This window comes from Myotis davidii, unplaced genomic scaffold (assembly GCF_000327345.1).
Source record: "Myotis davidii unplaced genomic scaffold, ASM32734v1 scaffold73, whole genome shotgun sequence".
Lineage (NCBI taxonomy): Eukaryota > Metazoa > Chordata > Mammalia > Chiroptera > Vespertilionidae > Myotis > Myotis davidii.
The window spans coordinates 7,006,689-7,034,557 of record NW_006286675.1 but is presented as its reverse complement, the minus strand read 5'-3'; the positions used below and the strand labels follow the sequence as shown (position 1 = coordinate 7,034,557).

The 27,869-nt window shown below is 38.1% G+C and overlaps 1 protein-coding gene across 2 annotated transcripts in view; it reads left to right on the top strand.

Annotated features, from left to right (window-relative positions):
• RASA2 (RAS p21 protein activator 2) overlaps nt 1–27,869 on the top strand; it is a 135,764-nt gene that overhangs the window by 5,581 nt on the left and 102,314 nt on the right. The window contains exon 3 of one of the 2 annotated variants that reach the window (XM_015560415.1): nt 23,795–23,912. In XM_015560415.1, the coding sequence (XP_015415901.1) occupies nt 23,795–23,912 (118 nt within the window). Of the gene's footprint in view, nt 1–23,769; nt 23,913–27,869 lie in introns of those variants that run through there. The other variant, XM_015560414.1, reaches the window with a different exon arrangement.

Genomic DNA, 27,869 nt, shown 5'->3' with positions numbered 1-27,869 from the left:
GTGACTGGCGGTGACGGGCAGGATGTAGTGGCTTCCTGTGAGCAGGTCTCAAAACACACTCCTCCAGCCGGCACTTAACCCACTTAATTCATTTCCTTCGCGTGCATGTAATTACTTCTGTGAACGAGCCGTGCGAGCTGACTTCATACACATTTTTTGCTTAGAGGCTCTGAGCACTACCATGGACAGACTATTTGAGACCAGTTATTTGGATTTTTTTTTGGGGGGGGGGATAAAACGACCCTTTGGCGTCAGAGTGCCCCCCCAACAGTATTGTATGCAGAGGAAACACTTTTATTTTTCTCTTTGTAATCTATAGCAATAAAAGTTACTTTTGCCTTTGTCAAATGTCACATTTTCTTTATTCCGTATCCTCAGTCGCAACGTGCTTCGGGGAAATAACTGAGTTATGAGGTGTGCTTGTGACTTTGTATGAAGGAAATCCAATTACATTAACAAGGCAAACAATGCTCTTTCCGACAGGATGTAAATTTTTTCCTCTTTCTGAATGAGTAGTAGTATTGATTGAGCTTGGATTCTCCCACTTTCCTCTTTTCAAGGTGCTCTCCCGTTCAAGTATTTCTGACTTTATTAAACCTCAGAGGCAGATGTGTTAAACTTTTCCACTTTTTTATTCTCAGAAGTAATCCTCAGGGCCTTAAGAGAGTACAGTTTTTAAAACCTGGAAAATGACGCCAGAAAAGTAGATCTTGTCTGTATCTAACTTCTCCAAATTGAAGTTACCTTCTAGGGTATAAACTCTTATAATTTAATATTTGGGGAAACTATAAGTGGGCCAGAGTTTCCCCCTTGATCTAATTTCCCCAGTTTTTTTTTTACTCCTTTACATTTTTTTTACTCCTTTACATTTTATGTATTTACTTATTTTTATATTTTTATTGATTTCAGAGAGGAAGGAAGAGGGAGAGATAGGTAGAAACATCCATGATGAGACAGAATCATGGTGGTTCGGCTGCCTCCTGCAAGTCCCCCACTGGGGATGCAGCCCACAACCCGGGCATGTGCCCTTGACTGGAATCGAACCTGGAACCTTTCAGTTCGCAGGCCGACGCTCTATCCACTGAGCCAAACCGGCTAGGGCACTCCTTTACATGTTAGTGTCACTTGGTGCTAGGCATCCTCCATTGGAGCCTCACTGATTTACATGGCTGCCGGTTCCATGGAATTGTGGGTTGGGCTCTTTGCAGAACTTACCTGCCCTGTACTTTCACCTGCTCCATGGCAAAGATATCACAGTAAGAGATACCACTGTAAGTGTACTTGGGCCAACAAATTTAAAAAAACCACAAATTTGTTTCTGTGGTTTAGACTCGCAGAGGCTCTCAACCTTCCTAATGCCGCGACCCTTTAATACAGCCCCTCATGTTGGGGTGACCCCCAACCATAAAATTATTTTTGTTGCTACTTCATAACTGTAAGTTTGCTACTGTTATGAATCATAATGTAAATATCTGATATGCAGGATGCATTTTCAGGGGTCGCAGCCCACAGGTTGAGCAACCCCACTACCCAGATGTGAAGATCGATCATCCAATTGCTAGGAATATTACCGCTTTAACCATAGTCAAAGTATTCTGTTAGCTCAGTCAGTTTCTTGCTTTTTTAATTGCTCAGTTTATAGCTCAGATCATAGAGTGTCTGCTTCATAGAAAAAAATAATGTATCAGGACACATACATGAAGTTTCTCCCCACCTCCCTCGCCATTTCTTTGCCCTCCTTTTAGCTGGTGTGATCCAGAGTTGGTCGACCTTCAGAGCACTGTGAGGAGATGCTGTTTTCTGTTTCCCTGAAACTGACATGTGGGTTTTGCATGGTGGGGGGTTGGGGATGGAAGAGTCACTAGCAGGTGCTAAGTCACAGAAATGGGAGAGGGTGGTGGTGACGCTGAAGATATTGAGCAGCTTGGGGAATCATGTCAGCTTCCCTTTTCCTCATCCTGGGCGCTTGGTGGAAAGCCAATCGTGCCCACTAGCCTGGAGATTGTGGCCGATTCCAGACTGCTGATTGAGAGTCTCTGATCTGGATAATTAGAGGCCCATAAGGCTGAAAGGGGAGTCTGAGAGGAAATGTCCTTTTTCCTCAACTGGGGTAGGACCCTTCAACTCCAAATCATATCAGCAAAAAAGTGAGGATGGGTTGATTTGTGTATATACCAGTATATATTTGAAGTTCTAGAGCTAACAGTCCATAGCCTTTTCTAGGGGTTTCATTCCATATTTATTAATTTTCCCATATACTTTTCAAGGCGAAATACCCAGTTGACAGAAGGAAAAACCATTTTGTGGTGTCAGTTTCAAATAATCAATCGACATTAGCAAATCCATTGTTGCTGACAATATTTTGATCCCAAATTCCCTGAGGTCCTTTGAGTGCCCTAGGAAACCATGGCCGTTCCAAATGGTCTGCTTGGTTAATATTCAAGAGGCAGGTTTGGTTGCTGGATGTCCTACAGTTGTCATGTGAACCCTGGAAGGAAATTAAGGGTTATTTCAGACTCCATGCTTTGGTCTGAAGTCCTGTGCAGTGAGTGGCAGGTATGCGAGTGCAGAGGAAGTAATTTTGCATTGCTCCCCAAAATAACACAAACCCACACACGAGCAAAAGAAGGGAATTGGGGCTTTCTCCTTTATACTGTCAGGCTTCGTGCTGTTATTTTATGTTGTCCTTTTTGTTTGCTGCTTTTTGTTAAGTTTGTTCTTGTCTAATGAAATCGAATTGTAAAACTTTCCTGAAAGAGCCCATGTCACCTCATTCATGGGTTTACCTACTCAGGAGGGACCAGATTTGTAAGGGAGCCAAATTTGAGGATTTGTGTGAACATTGAGACCTGTTGTATGGTATCAAATTTGGGAACATGATGTGTCCCAGAACTTACTTGGTTTCCCTGACATCATCTTTAGAGAAGAATGGCCTAGGCCAGTGGTTCTCAACCTGTAGGTCACGACCCCTTTGGGGGTCGAACGACCCTTTCACAGGGGTTGCCTAAGACCATTGGAATACACATATATAATTACATATTGTTTTTGTGTTTAATTATGTTCAATTTGTAACAATGAAATTGGGGGTCACCACAACATGAGGAACTGTATTAAAGGGTCGCGGCATTAGGAAGGTTGAGAACCACTGGCCTAGGCTATTTGGCCAAGAAGGATCTGTAGGGTATGCTGGAATATAGATGGATTCTTGGTCAGGTTAGTCACTTAATTTCCAACTTTCGTTAACCTCTGTGTGCCTCTGTATTCTCATGTGTAAAATGGGGATAGTGAAAACATCTCTATCTCACAGGATTGATTTGAGGTTTAAATAAATCCTGTCCCTCCAGAATCTGGGACAGACATGAACCATCTCTCAAGAAGGAGTAAAGTAGGAGATAAAAATTAATCTTTATTTGATGTTCTTATCCAACATGCACTGGCATTACTGGTGTGCAAAGCTGATTAAAATCAAAAGAGACCTGTATTCTGTTTCTACATTGTTAATTATTATTCATGTGACGACTTTAGGCAGCTCACTTACGTTTGAGCTTATCTTCCTCATCTTTAAAATGGGAATAATGCTTCATCATGTACATGTTGTTCCCTCTGCCTGGGAGTGTCTTTCTCCTTTTTTCCACCCCATATATTTTTATCAGAGAACTCCTGCTCATCCTTCAAAAACCTGCTCCATGTCATGTCTCTTCTCTGGGGTACTGTCACACCCCCCGTCCCTGGAGAGAAGGTCTTAAGACTATATTGCAGAGGAACCACAATTCCTTGTCCATTTCCTTATTATTTAGCACATTTCTTCAAAATTATTTTCTTTGTTAGACTGTGAGCTCTTCCAAGGTAGAATTTATTCTTACTCATTAAAAACAAACAAACAAACAAAAAAAAAATGATTCCAGTGTCAGCATGGTGCCTAGAACAGAAGAGGCCTTTAGAAAATGCCCTGCCTCTCACTATGTCTTCCTGAGGAGGATTTGAAACACAAGATAGGAAAGTGTTTTGTAAATTTTACAACTAAACAAAAAAAGAAGAGATGGCATTATTAAGAGAAAACTGCATGATCTGTGGCAGAAAGTTCATCCCTTTCAAAATCACAGTGCCAGCTGAGCTTAGGTTTGAACTATTGCCAAAGTTGCCTCATTAGGAAAAGGATTAAATTTTTCTAAATGCTTTGATTGCTCATTATTAGTGGATTTGAATATTGTTACCTGACTGTATTTCATGATTATTGTTACTAATTGGCCCTGAGTCTGGTAAAAAAAAAATCTCATATTCACATCTTACCCATTAAATAGTTTTATTTGTCATGGCAGGTTTGAGGGTTTTTTGGTAATAAAATATAAATCGAAACATTTTATTGACCATACAATACAATTGAGAGGGAGAGATTAAAAAGAGTTTTATTCATGCTAAGAATTCATTATTATCAGATATTTGAAATGAGATAAGTTATTTAATAGATTAATAGAGGAAAAGATTTTAAAAGGGTTGGTTCATGCTAAGAATTCATTATTGTCAGAAATTTGAAATGAGATGAGTTATTTAGAATGAAGGAAGAATCTATCTTTCAGAGGGATAGAAATGAGAGAAAAGGGTTCTTTGTAAAAGTTCACAGAGCAGTCTGCTAATCATTTGCTCTGAGGAAGACAGGAGGTAAACCTCAATGAGTTCATAGATTTTTCTTTGTGTTTTGTTTTGTTTTTTAATTTAGAACTCTTTGAGTAGACTCTAAGAGACTGTGGAACTAACCTAGCTGAATTAAACTATCATTTCATCCTTTAATCATAGATGCTAATCTTATTTCCTTGTTAATGTTCTTTATGAAATTATTTGACAATAATATCAAATTACATGTTTTATGTATTAATGAAGTTTTATGCTCTAAAAGTTTTATTGTATAGCCATTGATTAATGTAATTTAAGAAACTTTTTTATGTATAGTAAGAAATTCCTATCATATATCTTTAATTTTAGATATCAAAAATCTCTAAAGTAATATACCTTATGAGGTTACACCAGTACACATCAGTGAATAATTGACAAATTTTTATTAAGAGCATGTTTCTAAGAATATCATTAATGACAGAAAGACTTTGGAAAAATTCTTTAACTTTGCTGAGCCCCTGTTTTCTTGTAAAATGAGAGGTTTGGATATGGTCTTTCAGATCCCTTTTAGCACCTAGTCTTTTGATTATTTCTTTTAAACTTGACCTATTTACTTTAAGACAGTGCATCAGATGCTTTTTAATGCTTAAATGTATTTAGTATGCCTTTTTGGCATAAGATATACTATTTAAAAAATGTTTATCTAAGATTTATTAGATCAGATTGTTTGAATCCTAAAATATTTTTTTCTGTGAGTGTTAATTACTTTATTCAGCAGTACATAGTACATATCTGAGTTGTAGGGCACTAGCTCATTGGACCGTGAATTGGACCTAGGCTGTGAATGGAATGCAAAAGTTCCTTACTAGTTTTTCCTAAAGTGTAACTAAGCAATCATTGTTTTTTAGACCCCTGTTTTAGAGGATTATAGAAGTTTAGGGCTGGAAGATAGAGAACGTCTCTTGTTTTTCCCCCTCATTTTACAAATAAAGACGACAGTCAGAGAGTTCAGGCAGTTAATGACCTGTGGATACTAGTTCACTAGTATTATCAAAGTTCTTTCTGAAATGCTACATAGGATGAATTCATTAGTACTAATGTTGCAAATGTACTGCATTTAATATATGAAGATTACACTGCCTATCTAGTGATATATTCAATGGTAATAGATTTTTGTTGTGCTATCAACACACTCTCATCTGTTCCTTTTTAAGAATTTTGTGAAGTGTCTCCCCTGATGAGACAGACTATGATTGTGACTTGAGTGGAGATTGAGCCTGGATGCTTCCCTGTTTGTGTCATGCTCTAACTCAGCTGTTTTTAGTCCTGACTGCCCATCAGCATCATCTGTGAATTTAAATTCTGCTACCCATGCTCTACTCCAGACCTACTCAATCAGAATTTCTGGGGTGGTACCTGGACATCTGTAGGTTTAAAACCTTCCACAGAGGGTGCTAATGGGCAGCTAGGATGGCAACTCTCTGCTTTTGCCAGTTGAACAGACTAGCCACAAATTACCTGAGTGGCAGCAACCTGCTGTGTGCATGACCATTTAAAGGGGACCAATAGAAAGTTTGGTGTGATCACAAGGAGGTTTTAATTTGTTTATTTTTAAAAAGATTTATTTATTTGATTAGTTAATACAAATACTTGTTATAAGATACGAAAGGGTATACACTGAAAAGTAAGTTTTCTTATTTCTGTTGTCTCCCTAACCATTCCCTCTTCAGAAACAAGCATTACCAGTTTTTTGTGTGATCCTTACAGAGATTATTTAATATTTACACGCATAAATGTATGAGTATCACACCATACAAGTAATAGCAAAATATACACATTGTTTGCATCTTGCTTCTTTTCTTTTTCGTTCTTCCTTTGGTTAATCCTCATCTGAGGATATTTTCTCCATTGCTTTTCAGAGAGTGTGGCATGAGAGAGGCGCATCGACCGGCTGCCTCCCACATGTGCCCCGATGGGGCAGGGAGTGAACTGGCAACCCAGGCATGTGCTCTTGACCAGGAATTGAACCCGTGACCCTTTGGTGTGTGGGCCAAACACTGAGCATACTGGCAAGGGCTTGCTTTTTTATACTTAACAATAGTAGTTTGATGATTTTTCATCTATCTAGGGAGCTGCCTCATTTTTAATAGCTGCATAATGTTCCATCACCTGGATATACCACAGTTGATTTAACCAGTCCCCTATGATATTCATTTAGATTGTTTCTATTCTTTGCTATTACAAACATTACTACAATAAATAACCTCATATGTATGTCATTTTTAATATGAGTGTATGTGCCTGTCAGTATGATAAATTCCTAGATTTTATGAATTCAGTTGATGAATTGAATGGTATGTGCATTTTTATTTGGAAGGACAACGCCAAGCTGCTTTTCTTGGAAACTATAGCAGTTTATGCTCCTACCAGCAATGTATGAATGCCTATTTCTTTACACCCACATAATGTGATTTTAAAACTTCTTGATCTTTACTAGTCTGTAAGATGAAAAGAAATGTCTAGTTTGTAGTTTTAATTTGCACTTCTTCTAAATGAGGTTAAGGATCGATTTTTTTTTTTTGGCTTCATATTTTTAAGAACCATTATTCCATTTTTTTGTGTGTGTGTGAACTTGTCTATTTCTTTTGTCCTTTTTTCTACTGGCTTATTATTTTTACTGGTTGTGGGAAAGCTTTATGCAACAAGGAAGATATATACATTTTAAAGGAAAGCTCTGACTGATGCTTGCATTTATTCTTGAGAACTTGATTGTGAGACCAAGTGAGGGCAATCAGTTGTTGATTTCATCTTTTTATGTAATTTCTGATATTAGAATAGAGATGGAGAAAGAACTGTTTAAGGAAAGGTAAGTGAAGACTTATAAACTAGAGTTAAAAGATAAACAATAGCTTGGGAGAAAATACTTGCAGCAAATCCTACAGACAAAAAGAAAACATATAGCACTCATTCTGTGCCAACCACTTTTAAAACACTTTAAGCATATTAACGTATTTAATCCTCACAGTAATTGTAAGTACAGTCATTGTCCACATTTTGCAGATGAAGAAACTGAGGCTCAGAATAGCTAAACTAAGTAACTTGACCAAGATCAGACAGTTAGTGAGTGTTGGAACTGATATTCAAACTGGGCAGGGTGGCTCTATAGTCCATCCTGTTACTCTGAACATACTATGCTATACTGCATCTGTCTTTATTAGTGTCTTTGATATATAAAAAGTTCTTGCAAACTTTAAAAAGGAAAAGGCCATTAGAAAAATAAAGGATCTGGCTAGGCATTTCACGGAAAAGGAGATACAAAGGGTTAGGAAACAAAGGAAAATACTGGTAAGATTTAACAGAATTTAATCAGGGAAATACAAATTTTAAAAAGTCACTAGTTTGTGAAAACAGAAAACTTTGTTAATTTTTGGTGAGGATTTATGGGCAAGGTACTTTCCTCACTGTTGCTGTAAATTTAAATGGTAAAGCAGTGTTGGAGAGCATTTTGACAGTATCTGTTAAAAATTTAAAGGTATATACCCTATGCATTTTTATGTCTACATATCTACCTTACCGAAACACTTGTACATTTGCAGGAGAGACATATACAAAGATGTTTAATGTTGCCTTGTTGGTAAAACAAAGCAATTAGAGACAACTTAAGTGTCCATCAGTAGAAAATAGCTAAATAATCTATATAATAAAAGTCTAAGAGACCGTTATGGCAGAACGACCGGACCGGCTAGTCGCTATGATGAGCACTGACCACCAGGGGGCAGATGCTCAACGCAGGAGCTGCCCCCTTGTCAGTATGCTCCCACGGGGAGCGCTGCTCAGCCAGAAGCTGGGTTTATGGCTGGTGAGCGCAGCAGCAGTGGCCGGAGCCTCTCCCGCCTCCGTGGCAGTGCTAAGGAGCAGCGAGTCAAGTGGTACAGAGCAGGGAGCAGGCGGGCAGTAAGGAGCAAGGGATCCTGGATTGTGAGGGTGGACATCCCCCAAGGAGCCCTGGACTGCAAGAGTGTGCACCCTGCCAAGTGCCCCCCCCACCACACACACACACACACACACACACACACACACAGTGCACAAATTTTGTGCACCAGGCCTCTAGTATATTCATAAGTATCTTTTTATAGTAGCTAAAAAAAAGAGAGGTGTATCTATAGTATGCAAGGAAACAACTTTGACATATTGTTGAGTTAAAAAAAGCAGTTTGTCAGAGTCATATGTATAGTATCATGTGTTTTGCTTTTTCTATATATATATGAGAAATGCACAGAAACAGGTTTTAAAAGATGTACGACATTGGTTACCTCAGGGGTGGACCAAGGGAAATTAGCCTTACTTACATGGTTTAATTTTCTATAGTGTATATTTGTGTAGTAGCTGTTATAAAAAATGACCATTTGTATAAATGAATTTGATACAATATTAAGCTGTGAGAGCCTCTCTTGCTCTAATGTTGAAGAATATCCTATCTGCAAAAATAAGGGTAACCAAGTGTTAAGCTTCCTAACATTTTAAGTGCACATAGAAATAAAGTCAACTTCTTTGTCAAGATTTGGGGTAACTTTATTTCCTATATATTGCCTATTTTCACCATTTGTGTTCAAAAAGTTGACTAAAAAGCCAATGTTTTGTTTCAGAGAAATGAAGTAAAAAGAATAATCTTGATCCTTTAAAATATTAAAACATTTGTGTGAATGTTTTGAATTTGGACAATCTTATTATCTAAAATAACATTAGATAACATTTTCTTAGGATGAGGAAATGAACTAACACTTATTGGGTATTTACTCTTTTCTAGGTACTTTGTTAGGCTACTTTTGCAAATTGTTTCTTTAATCCAACTTTGTGAAGAAGAGTGTTATTTTCCTCTTTTAGTGAAGAAGAAGCAGACAGAAAAGGTTGTTTGTTCAGGATGCACAGCTGCAGAGCCAGGTTTTCAGGTCTTTAAGTTATCAAAAGTCCATATTCTTTTCTCTACCAAGTTGCCTATCAGAAGGTATATTGGAAAGAACTGATGAGTACATTTCTCTTGTCAAGAAGTTGACAATTATCCCTAAATTGGTTATGATCTATTGTAATGGATAGTCAATAAAATTAGAATGTTGGAATGCTATAACTTTAGTCCTGTTTTGGGGATTGACATGCACACAAAAATGTTACTCTTCTTACTGCCTATTTTCATGTGGGTTTGTCTTGCTAGAACACATATACACACAGAGACACGCATTCACCTATACACCTTTTTTATATCTAGGTACCACTTTTTTTTTTTTTTTTTTGAAAAGCAGTAGGTCATAATGAGTCCCCATTTGGCTCCCTGGATGCTGTTACTAGGAATAGTGGCCATATTCCATATATGGCCTGTCCATGGAGCCCTTAGTTCTGGCTTTTGTTTGCTTGCCCTATGAGGCCCTCTTGGTTAGCTTAGGAGCCTTGTTAAACTGCATGTAGCTGCAGGAACCTTTGGGCTATCTTATGAGAGAGTCTTACCATTTGTGCTTCAGAGTTTGATTTGCTATTTGAGAAAGGGGCTGTAGGAAGCTTAGGGATCAACACACGTTCAAAACCGAAGCAGGAAGTGGGCAAGGCAAACCACAGGAAGATCCTGCCTGCATCTTGGTGACGTATCTGTATAACCCATGGACGCTTCCTGGCAGTACCTTGTGAAACTTGCCTTTTTATGTACAGTGGTTTCCTAACTTCTTGTTCTGCACTAAGCTTCAGTCAGAGGTGATTAATACACTAGCAATATAGATAACTGTGTAATTATTGTGCACATGACATGTACTAAAGAACTGGCCCCTAACTATGCTCTGTAGACTTTCCCACTGAGGAGTTGCATCTTACCTAGTAGGACATTTTTAAAGAGTTGCTGTAACTTATGCTCTAACTTTGACTTCATGTATGGTCAAGAATTGTACTTATTGTTCAGGTTTTATAGCTATAAAACAGCTCTTTTTCGCTGAGTTTAGGCCAACCACCTACATTATGCTGGATTCCTAGAGTCCTTTGCCCACTCAGGTGCTTGCTCTGTGGTGTTAGCTTGATTTTAGGCACCTTGATGATTACATGGCACCTATTTCCATGATGGAATAGGGATTGTTATGATTTTGTAAGGGGTGCTTATCTGCAGTTTCTACTCAGAACCATGTTTCTACTCAGAGCCAGGTCTTTGATTATTAAAGAGAAACCAGAAATAATGTATATATATTATTAACTCTCCCAATTTCTAGATGTTGGCTACGTTTTTTTTTTTTAATACTAAGCAGGCCAAGCAAATCTCTGGCTACCTAACCCCCAATTTGTGTCCTCTAAAATAGTTCAAATCCCTCATTTTAGAGATGTGGAGCCTGAGTTATAAGAAAGGCCAGGTGTTTTTCCACATATTTCTTAAAATATAAATGTATTACTTCTGAAATAAGAATCTAATTTTTAAAAAATAAATGAGCTCCTCTGATGTATCCAGTTGTTAAATAACGGATTATCTTTGGTTAGGACTAAATGGCTTGGGTAAAGGGAATTGTGTGCAGATGCTAACTTTTAGAAATCTCTAACCAAGGAAGGATACTACTACTATTCACCGAGTGCTCACTCTGTTCCAGGCATTGTGGTAAGTGCTTTACCTCAGTTAATGCTCACAGCAACCCTGTAACATAGTTACCCCTTTTTATAGAAGAGTTTGAGATTAAAGACATAAGATGAAGTACAAAGATTATATTGAAACTCAAATCTCTGTCTCCAAAATGAATTCATGTAACTTGCTATACTTTACCAATACTGAATATGTTTTCAGAATCATGTGCCCCTTTTATTGCAAACATTTCAGTTAAACTTTATAAGAAAATTTGAAAGACCTTATGATGTGTTAACGTTACATAGGATTGTCTTGTTTATGTATAATAAGAGAGCATAACAGCTATTAATTTAGTTTAGAATTAAATTTTAATTTTACTCTAAACTTGTCAACACCAAGACTGTATTATACTTTAAGTGTACATTTACTTCATATTTCACTTCTTTTGTGTGTGTGTGAATTTAAATAATAAAGTTTGCATGTTTTTGTATCTTTTCCCCATCTAAAGTTCCATTCCTCCATTTAAGTTTATATTCCTGTTATTAGAACATCATCTCCTGAGTCACTTAAGCCAAGTTATTCTATCTCTGTAGTATCTCTTCCATTTTTCTTTTCCTCCCATTGCCTGTTCATTACTTTAGTTTAGGCCATTTGACTGTCAGAGTGATTTCTCTGAAGCATAGTCTTAACCACACAAACTTTCAGTGTGACCTTTCTTGCTTACTGAATACTGTTAAAACTCTTTAAATTAGCATTTCAGGACCTGTTTGATTCCACCCTTCCTTTACATCTTATTCCTTCTTAGTCCCCTTTCAGCTCCCTTTATGCTTTAACCCAGTGGTCGGCAAACTGTGGCTCTTTGGCCCCTTGAGTGTGGCTCTTCCTAAGCCTTAGGAGTACCCTAATTAAGTTAATAACAATGTACCTACCTATACAGTTTAAGTTTAAAAAATTTGGCTCTCAAAAGAAATTTCAGTCATTGTACTGTTGATATTTGGCTCTGTTGACTAATGAGTTTGCCGACCACTGCTTTAACCAATTTGTACTATTCAATGTACAAATGCCTCTTTGAAGGTGCTCCTGCTGTTTCCAACTCCAGACTGTGTCCTCTTACTTCTGGAATATTATCCCTCCATTCTCAGCTTCTATACTTTGGTGGGGGAAACCAGTTGGAAGAAGTTATTGTGAAGATTAAGTGAAGTAACATATATGAAGTCCCTAAAAAAAAAATCTATGTGTAGTATATGTATTAATTTATTCAGTAAAGGGTAGCTATTTTTTACGATTTAGCTTTCCTCCCACGTCAATCTTTGTGTTTACAGTTATCTTGTCCAGGATCCTGGCCTTTTGCAATTTCTCTTGGGGTTTAATCTAATCCTACTGAGATCTGTCTTGGCTCTTATCCCTGTTCTTAAGTTACCCTTTGAATAGACTTGGGCCTACAGGATCTCTTAGGATAATTTCAGAAAGGAATAGCTGTCTGTGCCTCTCAGCACTTCTCTATTCAGAAAGACTAAGCTTTGATTTTTGTCAAATCACCTTACCAGATATGTAAATGAATTTTTAAAATTTTATAAAAAGAAACGGTAATACCTCACAAGGTTGTTGTATAGATCTAATGAGATATTTGAGAAAATGTTTAGCATTAATCTTGGAGTATCCAGCTACTTGATAAATATTTATCTTCCTTTCTTACTTATCCCAGTAGTGTCTTTCTCTAGGACACACAGAAACATACATACAAACCTACAGATATCAATGCATACGTATATTTCCCCCCAAACATACACAAAAGCACATATGTGCATACTAGCACACATGTCCAGAAGCATATATGCCAGATCTGTACCCAGTAGCCTGACACTTGAAATTCTAGTTCTAGGTAAAATTTATATGTATTTACTATCTGGCAACCTTTACATACTAATAGAATCATTGATCTTGTACACAGAAAGTTGGCCATTTTTCCGTTTCTGTTCATCTGTTACCAGTTTTGATTCCCAGTGGTGTTTATCTTCTTAGTTTAAATTGTTTACTTTTTGACAATGACCAAAATCTACTGTTTTCTAGAAAATATGTGTTTGTCTCCCCTCTTTCTTCAGGTATTTATGCAGAAGTTTCCTTTACAATGGAGTCTTCCTTGGTTCCCCTTCCTCTGCCTTTCATGTGGTGTCCATTCCTGATTAACCCTTAGTAGTAACATACCATTCTTATTTATTGATCTTATTTGTTGTCTGTCCACTTATGTTAGCTCAATAAAGATACAGTTTTGTCTTTTTTTCTCACTGTTGTATCTCTAGCATATTAATAGACCTAACTCAGAAAGTATTTGGATGTGTGGATTTCTGGATTTGCTTGTTTGTTTTCAATATAATAACTCTGTTAACATTATAAAGATTACTATAGTTAGTGCTTTAGGTAACTGTATACAGGAAACATTTTTTTTAACCTTTGGAGCAGTGACATAGATCAACTTACATCAACTGAAAAAAAGAAGCTTATATGCCATTTTGTAATTTGTGATATGATAGTAGAACTCTTTTTTTGCCCATGTTAAAGTTCTAAACACATACTTACTCAGTAGATATCTCAATATCTGTTATTAGCTAAGCATGGTTCTAAGAATTGATCCTTTCCCTTAAGAAGTTTATTATTTAGTGAAGAGTCACATAGCAGTTCCTTCTCATCTCTACTAACTCAAAATGATGGAAACCTCTGAGAGGCTCCATCTTCAAATCTCTTTACTTTTCTATCCATATTTACTCTCCTTGTGATCTTGTATAGTCTTATGGTTTTACAAATACTATGTACTTCCTGATGATTTTCAAATTTTATCTCCATCCAGGACTTCTTTGCCCAATTTTTAATTGCTTGATTTGAGAGAGAGAGAGAGAGAGTGAGAGAAAGCGAGCAGATGGGGGGTGGGAGGGGAGAGAGAGAGAGAAAGAGAAACATTGATTTGTTGTTCTACTTATAGATTCATTGGTTGATTTTTGGATGTGACCACAACCTTGGCACATCAGGATAATGCTCCAACCAACTTTGCCCTCTTGACATCTGCACTTGGATAGCTAATAGACATCTCAGATTTAATGTGCAAACTCTTTATAAAAAATTTTTTTTATTGATTTCAGAGAGGGTGAGGAAGAGAGAGACATAGAAACATCAATGATGAGAGAGAATCATTGATTGGCTGACTCCTGCATGCCCCGTAATGGGAATTGAGCCTACCACCCAGGCATGTGCCCTGACCTGGACTTCCTGGTTCATAGGGCGATGCTCAACCAGTGAGCTACACCAGCCGGGCCCCAGTACAAACTCTTGGTCCCTCTCCTCCAACACGAGGCTCCTCCCTCTGAAAATGGCATCTCTGTTCATCTAGCTGCTCAGGCTGAAACTCTAGGAAGTCATCCTTGACCCCTCTTTCTTTCACACCTACATCTAAAATAAAAATCCTGTTGGCTCTATCTTCAATATGTATACTCAGTTGACCACCTCTCTCCATGTCAGGACTGCCTTCCACCCCAGCTTATCTCTAATCATGATTATTACAATAACCTATCTAGTCTTCTGCCTCCACCTTTCCCTTCTGCGATGAGTCTTCTAAAACAAAAGTTAGCCCTAACCGGTTTGGCTCAGTGGATAGAGTGTTGGCCTGCGGACTGAAGCGTCCCGGGTTCGATTCCGGTCAAGGGCATGTACCTTAGTTGCGGGCACATCCCCAGTGGGAGGTGTGAAGGAGGCAGCTGATTGATGATTCTCTCTCATCAATGTTTCTAGCTCTCTATCCCTCTCCCTTCCTCTCCGTAAAAAATCAATAAAATATATTAAAAAAACAAAAGTTAGATGGTGCCATTCTTCTGTTCAAAATCTTTCAATAGCTTTCCATCTCACTCAAAGGTTTTCTATTGGCCCAAAAGACCTATTTAACTTACTTCTTTCCCCACCCCTACCTCATCTCTTACCATTTCCTCCCTCTCTCCACTTGGCTTATTGTTTTAGTCATACTGGCTATTTCTTCAGTGTGCCAAATTATCCTGTCTCAGAGCCTTTACATATTTTATTCTTTTTGCCTGTTCATCCCTTTCCTCAGATATCCACATGGCTCAGTCCTTCATTAACTTCCTTCAGGTATATGCTCAAATGCCTTAATAGAAAGGCCTTCCCCGATTCCCTGTATAAAATAACAGTGCTCTCCTCCCGTTCTCTACCCTCTGGGCCTGGCACTCTCTAACCCTCTTACCCTACTTTATTTCTTCCATGGCAATAAATATTATTTATTTACTTGTTTAAGAGTTTATGATGTTTGTTTCCCCTGCCTAGATTATACAGCAGTTCTGTGTGGGCAGAGATCTATTTTTATTCATTGTTATATGCCCAGCATTTAGAAAAGTTCCTGGCATGTTGTAGGCACTTAATAAATATTTGCTGAATGAAATATAACAAGTGCAATACAATATGATTATTATAGTAGAAGTACATATGAGGAAATAACGAAAGAGTGACATGACTACCTAGGAATTGAGGAAAGACTTTATGAGGATGCCCTTAAACATCTTTTTTGTGGGGGAAGGAGGTAACAGCATTCCATGCAATGAAAATAACATTGCAGATGTACGGAGGCATGGGAGAATATAGTTGAGTACTGCTAGGGCATAACTTGTGGAGGTAAAGATTAAGTAAGAAGAGGCCAAATGTGTAGTAGATGGTGTCAGATTATGAAGGGTTCTTACGCCAGACTAAGGAATTTTAGATTTCATTCTGCAAAGTGGGTAGTGTGGCACCATTAAAGATTTTTGAGCAAGGGGTGATACATATGTTTACATATTAAAATGGTAACTGGCAACAGTTCGACAGATGGGGAGCCAAGCTAAACAGGGCATATTATTTAAGCTATATATGATGTTGCAAGCTGTGTGTGGTGCAGAGAAACAATTACTATCACATGAGTAGGCAAGAGGCTGTTTCATTTTATGGTTGGACAAAAACCACTGATGTGTAGTGTGAAGGTGTTCTTGGTATACTTGCAGTACATCTATGAGGGAGAAGAAATGCCCTGTGGAGATTAGTTTGCTCATCTCTCAAAATCCATGCTTTAGGAATTTTTTTTAAAATTTAGTTAACAATTATATAAGTCATAATGTAGACTAGAAAAGATCTTAAGGAATACCATTTATGAATTCAACAAGAAAGGATGTTGTTACACAATAGAAGGTATTGAGCTTGAAAGCCAGCTTCCTTTCTTCATAGAGGAACAGTTGTTTTGTCAATAATATACCTCCTGATCTTGATTCACTGTTGAAGGAAATAGCGACATTTGAAAATATAATCAGGACTATACTATTTGGTGTAGGGCCAATACATCTGCTTTTGTAGACAGATATCTTCCTTTGCATATTGCAGTACTCTGGCATGTGCAGAATTTTTTAAATGAGGGATAAGCTAAAAACATTTCTTTCATTCATATGCAAGTAAAAACCACTTCCATTATTTCATTTGTCTTGCTTAAGTGTCCTATCTCAGCAATATATTGAATGTCTGGAATACTTTAATCTTATTACTTTAAAACATGATGTGTATAAATTTAAGGATAAGATAGAGGTACTCAGGCCAGATAGCTCATTTGGTCTGATATGCCAAGGTTGTGGGTTCGATCTCCAATCAGGGCACATACAGGATTAAACTAATGAATGCATAAATAAGTGGAACAATAAATCTCTCTCTGTCTCTCTGTTCTTTCCTCTTTCTCTCTCTAAAATCAATCAAAAACTTTCATGTTAGAAAATAATATTATTTTAAAAGATGGAGTTACCAAAATGGTGCATATGGTTTGAATGTTGAAAAGTTGATACTCCCAGATTCATGGAAACATGACACTGTATTATTGAGCCTGTTTTAAAAACCACATCCAAATGCTGCAGTAGAAAATGAAGAAATGTTTGTCAGAGACAGATACAACAGTACAGAGAATTAAGATCCATCTGTCTCTGTTTCCCAGGTTGAAGCATTTACCATTGGATCATGCTGTGCTATTCAACTCATTATCTGCTGGAACAATCAAAGTCGTTTTTAGTGAGATATTGCTCTGTCATTTCTGAGTCCAAGTTTGATCCGGATAGCCACATCTAGCTGAAAGATTTCCCAAACTCTGATGACTAGTAATGTAGGATGAAATTTTCTAATTTGTTTAGAAATAAAGGGCAAGAAAAGAAACTAGTTTAGGATTAAGTTTATAGAATCAGCTCTAGCTAGTTTAAGCAGAAAAAGATTTAGTAAAATATTTTAAGTGGCTTATAGAATTGTTGGAAAGACTTCGGAAACGGATTTGATGTTGAATTTTCAGCAATGACATTCAGAAGTCACAATGCAACTGGACCACCAACAGAGTTACTATCTCTTTTAGGATTAGAAAGGTGCCTGCAGAATTGGGAAGCTGTAATTTTTAGCTGTTTGTCTTACAACCTTGCTGCCTCTGCATGATCAGGAATCTGCCACTCTTAGGAAATAACCATCAGCAAGCAGCCATCTTCATCAGTAATCTGTTGTCACTACAGTTGGCTCTAGAACCAACCTACATCTACCACAACCTGTATGATAGAATGGATGCCTTGTTGCCTTTCTTCTTGATACCTATGAAACCTGTAACTAGATACAAGGACTTCTGCAAATGTCACTGCAGAAAATCTGGACATCTTCATGGCAGTGCTTGTCAGTAGAAGCAGCCTAAATGCAACTTTCCTTCTTTTCTGCCCTCCAAATTTCTAATGAGTGCATCTGATTGGTAGAATTTAAGTCACATCCACAATCCTAACTGCAAGAGAGTCTGGGAAATGTAGTTTTTAACTTTCTAGTTTCTGCAGTGCAGAAAGTCATACACCAAAGGACATTGGAACGGATGAAGAATACTGATCCACCATATGTACCACAGATACAGATCCTGATTCTCTTTAAGGATAGCCACCATTGAATGGGCTATGGATAAATTGAGAAAATTTGCAGATAATACCATCAATGTTGAGAAATGTATAAGTATTTGTTTTTGTTTATATATATGTATATGTATGTATGTGTGTGTGTGTGTATGTGTGAGTGTATATATATGTGTATATATATGTGTGTGTGTGTGTGTGTGTATATATATATATAGAGAGAGAGAGGGGGGGGGAGACGGACTTCAAAGAGGAAGGGAAAGGGAGAAAGAGATAGAAACATCAATGATGAGAATCATTGATTGGCTGCCTCATGCCTGCCCCACACTGAGGACTCAGCCCGCAACTCGGGCATGTGCCTTGACAAGAAATCGAACCATGACCTTCTGGTTCATAGGTCGATGCTCAACCACTTAGCCACACTGGCTTGGCTATTTGTTTTTTAGTGTGTGTGTGTGTGTGTGTGTGTGTATTATATCTCCTATATAATGAAAGCCAAATATGCAAATCGACCAAACAGCAGTTGGTGGGGCGGGGGACAGCGAGCAGGTGGTGCCAGGCCAGCCAAGACGGGTGCCAGGGGGCAGAGGGAGGGGGCGGCGGTGACCGGTGGTGGCGGAGGGGCGGAAGAGGGCGGGGCCATCCTCCGATCACCCCACCGGTTTCTTTCCGCAGAGGGAGGCCACGAGCGGTGGTGGCGGCAGGGCGATGGGGGGTGGGGCGAGTCAGTAAGCGGGTCGCTTCTCACAGGGGGAGGCTAGACTGGGGAGTGGGCCTAAGCTGTCAGTCAGATATCCCATGAGGGCTCCTGGTCTGCAAGAGGGTACAGGCTTGGCTGGGGGACCCCCCCCCCCCCCGAGTGCACGAATTTTTGTGCATTCGGGCCTCTACAATTTGCATAATAGGCTTTTACATACATATAGATTTTTTTTAAATTTAATTTTAGAGAGGAAGGGAGAGGGGGAGAGAGAGATAGAAACATCAATGATGAGAGAGAATCATTGATCGGCTGCCTGCTGCACACCTTCACTGTATCCCAGGCATGTGCCCTTGACCAGAATTGAACCCGGGATCCTTCAGTCTGAGGCCAGTTCTCTACCACTGAGCAAAACTAGATAGGGCTGTTTTTTAGGATATTTTTGTCTTTTTATAGTGAAAAAATTTTTAATATACCTAAAATTGGTGTTCCACCTACATTTAGTGGCATATGGATGCCAAAAGTTTTCTCACATTTAAGGTGTGGGTAATAGGGAGTAAGAGAAAATCAGGAGTAGATTCCCTAACCTGAAGCTAGATCGGTGCTATCAAATACTGAAGCATGGTTAAATAAGGTAGGAACTGAAAAGCAATCATTTGATTTGGTAGCACTTAGTATTATTATTCTTGAAGGATCTAGTTAAGAAATACCACAAATTGCAGGTTCAGACTATGAGTAGGAGCAGAGTTTATAGAATAAGTTTTCAAGAAGCTTGCCTTTGAAGGAGCAGTAGTTGTTTTGTTGTTTTTTGGTTTAATGCACTTGCTTATTTATATACCATAAATAACTAGAACTAGTGAGGCTCGAAGCAAATGCACATGCAAGACTAGTACCATCTTCCAAATTTCCTTAGTTTTCTCTTTTTGTGTAGCTTGCTGTAAAGTGTGTGCTATGAAGATAATCTCCTTTTGCTTAGAGGTATAATGGGTACAATATTATTTTTCTAACCTCCACTTTTGATTTTTTTTTTTACAAAGTGGCAGTTAATTATTTCAATTTATGTCTTTTATAAAATGCCAATTAAATACTATATTTTGGAGTTGCAGTTTAAAGTCTTGATAGCTGGCTTAATCAACATATTTGTACTAGATGCCCAGTGCACAAATTCGTGCATGGGTGGGGTTCCTCAGGATGGCCTGCAGAGATCAGGCCCCAGCTTGCACCCCTCGCCCTGCAGCCCCACCTGGCACCCTGCCTTGGCCTGGCGCTGTCCCCTCACCTCCTCCACCATCCCACCTGCAGAGCGATCAGTCAGTGTCAGGCCCCCTGCCTGGCTCTCTCAGCACCTGGGAGCCAGGCGGCGGCCCTGCTCATGCTGCTGGAAGCTGTCTGCAGGGTGATTGGCAGGACGATCAGGCCCCTGCTTGCACCCGCTTTGGCCTGGCGCTACTTGCTCACCTGTTTCACCATCCTGCTGGGGTCACGCTCTTGTCAGGGCCCATTGGGGCCAGCAGTGCCTCCACTGCCGCCTGCTGCCAGTGCCACATTGCTGGTGCCTGCCATGTTCTGCGGTGCCCCCTGGTGGTCAGCACACGTCATAGTGAGTGGTCGAATGACCACCCAAGGGGACAATTTGCTTATTAGGCTTTTATTATATAGGCTGCTTGGTGAGTTGGGCACTGATTAGATGAATTCACTGTCAGTGTAATTTATTTGAACATTACTGACAGATACTCGAAGAGTACAGATTATATAACTGCTTTTATAGGAAGTGATATGAGTGCATTTTATATATTATATAGAACTTAAGTTTTTATTCTAAGTAAATATGTGATAATATCAAGGTCATTGGATGCTGCAGACAACATAATCTCCATTGTGTCTCTCTTTAAAAGGTGGGCAGTGGAAATGTGTACATTTAATATTATAGCTTTCTTAACCTTCACTTTTATGTAAATGAAACAGGAACATATTCAAGGCCAGTGATTTGGTGTTCCAAGTTTTCTCATTAGATATGGAGCATGCCTATTATGATTTAATTGCAAATTTCTTTACATTCCAGGCCCTATAGAGTGACCTAGTTGGATTTTTGGTTAAAAATAAAACACATATTATACAGAGGGGAGATATCAAAGAAAGAGAGACTTAAAGGAGCAGAAGGTTGAAAATAATGAAAACAGAATTGCTGAGTGCTCTGGAGTGAAAGGGAGGAGATGAGGTAGAGAGAGCACAGGTAGATGGATGACTCCAGATGAGCCTTGTTTAAGAGGAGGGACATCTAGGGGAAGAGAATGGATGGATACAAAATCAAATATACTTTTCCTGTTAAGAAACAGCCCAACCCATCTGAAGCAATTTTAGGGTTATTTAAAAGATTAGATTCCTTGATTCTTACTTGAGATGAACATAAGTATTTTTACATAGTCCATTTAAGTGGTAAATTGAATTTTTTCTAGTTTCTCAATGACAAGTTTAGTAACAATGAGAATCTAACTCTGGTACCTTTTCATTGATTTTTCTCATTTTAATTTTTTAAAAGTATTTGTTTATTGAGTTTTATTCATTAGGTGCTTCTTAACTTTCTGATAAACTTCTTTAAAATATATTGGTTTAAGTGGCTTTTAATTTTAAAGTTGATAAATAATTAGAGACTTAAGTTTATCTATTCCAACTTTCACCAGGAAAGCTGTGCTTCAGTGATTTGTCTGAAGTCATTTAGCCTCTTGGTAGCAGAGGTAAGACAGGAACATTGATTTCATGATTGTTAGGGCAAAGCTCTTTTCCTTATGCCAACTGTCTTGCTTTTCTAATTTAGTACCTTGGTGTCTGATTTCAGCACCCACACTTTTGTGTGTCCTTGTGGCCCAAGCACATCTTACAAGAACTTCAAACTAGACTTATTGGTTTCCTTAATATGCATTCAACAAATTCTCTCAGGTGTCTTCCTTACTGTGTGGCAGTCACTATTTTAGACCTGGGGGATCAACAAATTCTCAGGCCTCAAGAATGAGGGAACCAGAAAATAGACACTTAAATAATATTAACAGAGTTTCAGATAGTTATAAATGCTATCATGAAAAGAAACAGAAATAAAATGTGGTAACAATAGTCAGAAAAGGTTTCACTGAGGAAGGGACATTTGAGCTGAGACCTGAGTGAGAAGAGCCAGCTATGGGTTAGAGCACTCCAGGCAGAGGCCCTAAGCTTGAGCAAGCTTGACATGGTTCATGAATGGAAAGAAGGTGAACACAGGGGAAAGTGGGAGGAGAAGAGGTCAGAAAGGAGAAGACAGTTCAGTAGGGCTGTCTAGACCATGACAGTGGGAATTTAGAGATGGGATTGTATTAAGTGAAATGGAATGGTATTGGAGCAGGGGAGTGGCTGACCTGAATGATGTGTTTAAAAGATCACACTGTGTGATGCTGAGTAGAGTATAGGGTGCAACTAGTGAAGGTGATTGAGGAGTGGTTGGATTTAGAATTTATTTTGGAGGGTCTGTTGGACTTGTTGATGGACTTAATGTGTGGGTGGGAGGTTTGGGGAGGATGGTGAGAAAAAGAGGAAGGTGGTAGTAGACTGGGGGAAGAGCCTGTTTTAAGGGAGGAAGTCAGATGATTTGTCTGGGACTTGTTAAATCTGAGATTTCTACAGATTCCAAGGAGGCACTTGGGTATTCATAGCTAGTGTTGACAAGAAGGTATCAGACCTGGAAATGTAGATTTGGGAAGCATCAGCATTAACATCATATACTGAAGGAGTTTGCTTGGGAAAGGAAGAGAAGGTGGTTCACAACAGAGCCCTGAAGCATTGTAAGATTTAGAGGTGAGGAGGAAGAGAAGTCAGGAGAGAGAGCCAGTGATGTAGGAGGAAAGCCAGAGTTGTGGAAGCCAAGAAAAGAGGACACTTTAAGGATGGATGTTAGTATTAACTTATTTTTTTTAACTTATTTTAAATTAGAGGCCCGGTGCATGAGATTCGTGCACTCAGGGCTAGAGGTGGGGTCCCTCAGCCTGGCCTGCACCCTCTCGCAGTCTGGGAGCCCTCCAGGGGTGTCTGACTGACAGCTTAGGCCTGCTCCCTGCAAAGCCCTCAGTTGGACATCCTTAGCACTGCCACACAGGCGGGAGAGGCTCCTGCCACCACCAATGTGCTCGCCAGCCATGAGCTGTGAGCCTAGCTTCTGGCTGAGCGGCACTTCCCTTGTGGGAGCACACTGACCACCAGGGAGCAGCTCCTGCGTTGAGCGTCTGCCCCCAGGTGGTCAGTGCAGGTCAACCTGTCATTTCCGCTGTTCAGTCTATTTTCATATTACCCTTTTATTTATAGGATAGTGCTGCCGGATCAGGTAGGAGGACAGAGAAATGACTGTTGGTCTTGGCAATAGGCAAAACAGTTTCAGTGTCATCATGGAGTTAGAAGCTGATTGGAAAGAGTTGAAGAATGAATGGAAGATGAGAAATTAGAGAATGCCTGGAGATAATTGCTTTCAAGAAGTTTTGCTGTGAAAGGGACTCTAAAGATGGAATGATACCACAAGGGAGGAGGTGGAGTCAAAGGAGATTTTCTTTTTGTGCTTTTTTAAAAATGGGAAATACCAAAGCTTGTTCATGTGCTGATGGGAATGATTTACTAGAAAGGAATATTACTGATGATATAAGAAAGAAGGATTAATTGTAGAGTCAAGTTCTTGAGTTGGTGCTGGTGGGATGGGATGGACAGCACTCGTTGGAGGATTGCCCCTTTCTAATAACAGGGATACAGTGATGTAATATGACCTCACACGCCCCTTTAAACACAGCTCCTCCCTCGGTATCACCAAACCCCTTTACAAGTTAATCTTTTTTTCCTAATCACTAATTTTTTTTTATCCTGTGCCACATCTTTTATGTTCTTTTGGATGAATTAATCCTGTATAAGGTTTAGCATGAAGCAGCTGGTGATATTTAACACCAGTTTCAATTTTTATGCCAACAGGTGAAGCAAAAAATTTATTGCCTTATCTTGGACCCAACAAAATGAGAGATTGTTTCTGCACCATAAATTTGGATCAGGAAGAAGTTTATCGTACTCAAGTTGTTGAAAAATCTTTAAGGTTTGTATAAAATTGGTAAATTATAATTCATATATATTTATTAATAAATTGTATACACTTTTCAGACTTCATCAAAAAGACTTTCTTCATATGAAACTTTTATTTTTCTTTTACCTTCTGAGTTTAATTTTGGAATTACAGAGTCTCAGACTTTGAAGGAGCCTTAATAGGCATTGAGCTCGACTGCCTTATGCTTGTTTCCTTCTGACAGTTATCTCTGACAGGTGGTCCCTGGCATTTGCTTGATGATGTACCAGTGCCCAAGGAGTTCACTGCCTCCTAATCAGCCTGTCTGGTCTTGGAAATATTTTGACTCTTAGAGAGCTATTATTTTTAGTCGATTAATGTCTAATAAAAGAATTTACTATGTGCTAAAAAAGTGCTGGGAGCTATGTATTAATATATCCATGAGAACAAGTTAGACACAGTGCTTACTTGCTTTCGTGTGGCTTTTCATTGCTTCAAAGTATATCTTCCTCTTAATTGTTCTTAATTATGTCCCTTGGATTACAGGAAAACAAGTTTCACATGACACTCTCAAGTTTTTTAAAACAACTGTCATATACCTCAGTTTACTCTCTAGGCTGAATTTTGTCTATTCATTTGAACTTTTCTCAAACTACATCATTATTTTATTTCTCTTAAAAATAAATAAATTCTTACAGTTTATACAAGCCACTTATCTTTGAAAATGCAATAGCACTTTAAGAATATCATAGTAAATTCTAACTCATAAAATTGAAGTTGCCACCTCTGCCCTGTGGCAGTGTTTGTGGACAGTGCAGTGCAGAGCAGAGCTGGAAGGGTGCAGCCTTGTTCAGAGAGCAGAGTCAAAACAAGGGTCCTGTGGGAGTTGTTGGAATGAACATGTGGTGGATGAAATATTGAGTATCATGACAGGTAAATTGTATCTCACGTATATATTACTCAGTTTTATATATTTTTCTTTTATACTTGCCCTCTTTTTCTCTGAAGTTTTCCCCATTATGTCTTTATTGTCAATATTTATAATTTTGAATGTCTATTAAATTCTTCATAAGAAAGACATTGTATAAAGCTGAAAATACTTTAGCAACTCAAAAAGATTTGAAATAATACATTTCATATCTTTAGTTATAAATCACCTGTCTGTTATATTAGAATTGTTGTTATTTATATGTTATAAATGATGAAACTAAGTCACCAAAAGGCTGAATAATTTGTGCATATAATAAAGGAAGTTAGAAGCAAAACTAAGATTGGGACCTGAAACTATTAAAATCTCAATTTGTTACTTAATGTATACTGATTCCATGTCACACAAAAAATCAGTGATATACAAAACTAGTAATTGTTCATAAATTGAATATTTGTGGTAATTTCTAATATGTAACCTTGTAAATGAGCAACTACAATTAGCTTACTTTTTTTAACCCTGGCCTTTCCATGTATTTGTGTAGAGGAAATTGAAATGATAAAACAATTATTTTTGTCCTTCTTAAGTTATTTTTCTAGATACATAGCAACTTGGATGATATTTTAAAGTTCGCGGTGGTTATCTTAGGTCATTCAATACAGATTATGTACTAGTTAGACTAAGTACTTTTTCAATTCTAGGTGTCCCCTAGCATTTTTGCTTGTGGAATAGTGTGAAAGAATCTAAACACTTGTTCACATGGTGCTCATTTCAGTGTTTTTTTTATCCTTTTGCATATTGTGATAAGCTGTTAAGTTAAAAATCAGTAGATGCCACTTAGATCTTTTGTGGGTTCTGGATATTACAGTTTTTATAGGTAGTCTGTATATAGCGTTTTCATGACAGGTAAGTGGGAATTACATCTGGAATCTATAGCTCCTAAATCTTTACCTCACTCAAATCCATATATATCGGAGAGGAAGGGAGAGAGAGGGAGAGAGTGATAGAAACATCAGTGATGACCGAGAATCATTGATCGGCTGTCTCCTACATGCCCCCTACTGGGGATCAAACCTGAAACCTAGGAATGTACCCCTGACCGGAATTGAACCCGGGACCTTTCAGTCCGCAGGCTGACGCTCTATCCACTGAGCAAAACCAGCGAGGGCCAAATCCTTTTTAAAAGTAGGTGATATAGAAACAAGCTGAGGGCTGGCAGTACTACTTGTGCCTGGGGCTCCTCTTCTCCACACCAGGAATTTCCTTAGGAGTCATATGCATGATCTAGTCATTGCTTCTTAACGAACCTTGTTGAAAAGTTTTCTTCAAATGGATTGATTAATTAATTTATTTATAAAATAAAGGTGTGGCCAACCAAATACAGGTTTTGTTGAGATTGGGATGATACAGTGACACAGAGTACTTGGTAAATAAGTCTCATGTTGTTATTATTAGGCTTTAGAATGTGTTTTATAATATTCAAGTGTGGATGTATGATATATAAAAGAAAGTCTACATTTTATAATTGTTTGTAAAATGATACAAAGGAAACAAATATCTGAACATGCCATGCCTTTGCCTAATAGTTGTTATCATATCAATTTCTATGTTGAGACTAATTAGAAGACAATTATTATGACAGTCCAACTTTTAAGAATTTGGTTACAGTTGTTGTGAAACAAGTATTGACAAAAGTTGATGAGGCATTATAACAACTGAAAAGCTGAGTCAACTGTTTTCTGGACAAATTTGGAAATGACTTCTCAAAGAGCATTTTACTTTGCATTTCAGCTTCTCTTTAAGTTGTGACATCCTAAAGAAAGTGCATTTAATGATGACATTTTCAAAGTATTTTTGAACTAAACATTCTCAGGAAAGAGGAATGCTTGACAAGATGTCCACTAGCATTTCAGAGATTTGTCTTCACAGAATAATTTAAATATCAAAATAGCATTCTTCAAATGCACTTGTAAAAATAAACTATTGCATAGGAAAAACTCTTAGAAACTTGGGGGTAGGCAAAGATATTTACTTAGGATGCAAAAAATACTCATCATAAAAGAGAAAAATTGATAAACTGGATTTCATAAAAAACTCAGCCTTTTGCTCTTCAACAGATACTATTAAGAAAATGAAATTGCAAGCCCCAACTGGGAGAAAATATTCTGACAAAGGACTTGTATCCAGAATTTACTTTTTAAATAAAGGACAACCCATTAAAAAAAAAAAGAAAGAAAACCCAAATAGATTATTTCCCAAAAGAAGATAGACAGTGGCCAACAAACACATGAAAAAATATTCAACATCATTAGTTATCAGGGAAATGCTATTTTTAAACTGTTTCTGTCACTATAGATTCTTGAACATAATGTGTCAATATAAAAATTAGATCACTAGTTCCTGTGACAGTGTGGAGGGGAACTTTTGGGGAGATAGAAATGGTCTATATCTAGATTTGGGTAGAGATTACACAGGTGTATAAATTTATCATGTCACATTCACTAGAATAGCTAATTTTAAAAAGACTTTCAGTTGACAATGATATGGAGCAACCAGAAGCTCTCACACATTTCTGGTAGGAATGTAAAAAAGGGTTGGAAAACAGTTTGACCATTTTTTATAAATTAAAATTTCACCTACCCTTTAACCCAGCAATTCCATTTTTGAAAGCATATATCCAAGAAAAGCCTTGTATAAAAATATTAACAGCAGCTTAATTTTTCATAGCCCAAACTGGAAATAACTCAAATGATATCACTAGGAGAATGGATTGTGGGGTACTCATAAATGAAATATTACTCAGCAAATGAACTGCTGATATACACAGAAAATGGAAAAAAATCTTGTAGACGTTAGCTGAGTGAAAGAAGCTGGATGCAAGAGTACATACTATTTGCCCTGACCAGTTTGGCTCAGTGGATGGAGCGTCGGCCTGCAGACCCAAGGGTCCCAGGTTTGGTTCTGGTCAAGGGCATGTACCTTGGTTGCGGGCACATACCCAGTGGGCTGTGTGCAGGAGGCAGCTGATCGATGTTTCTCTCTCATCAATGTTTCTAACTCTC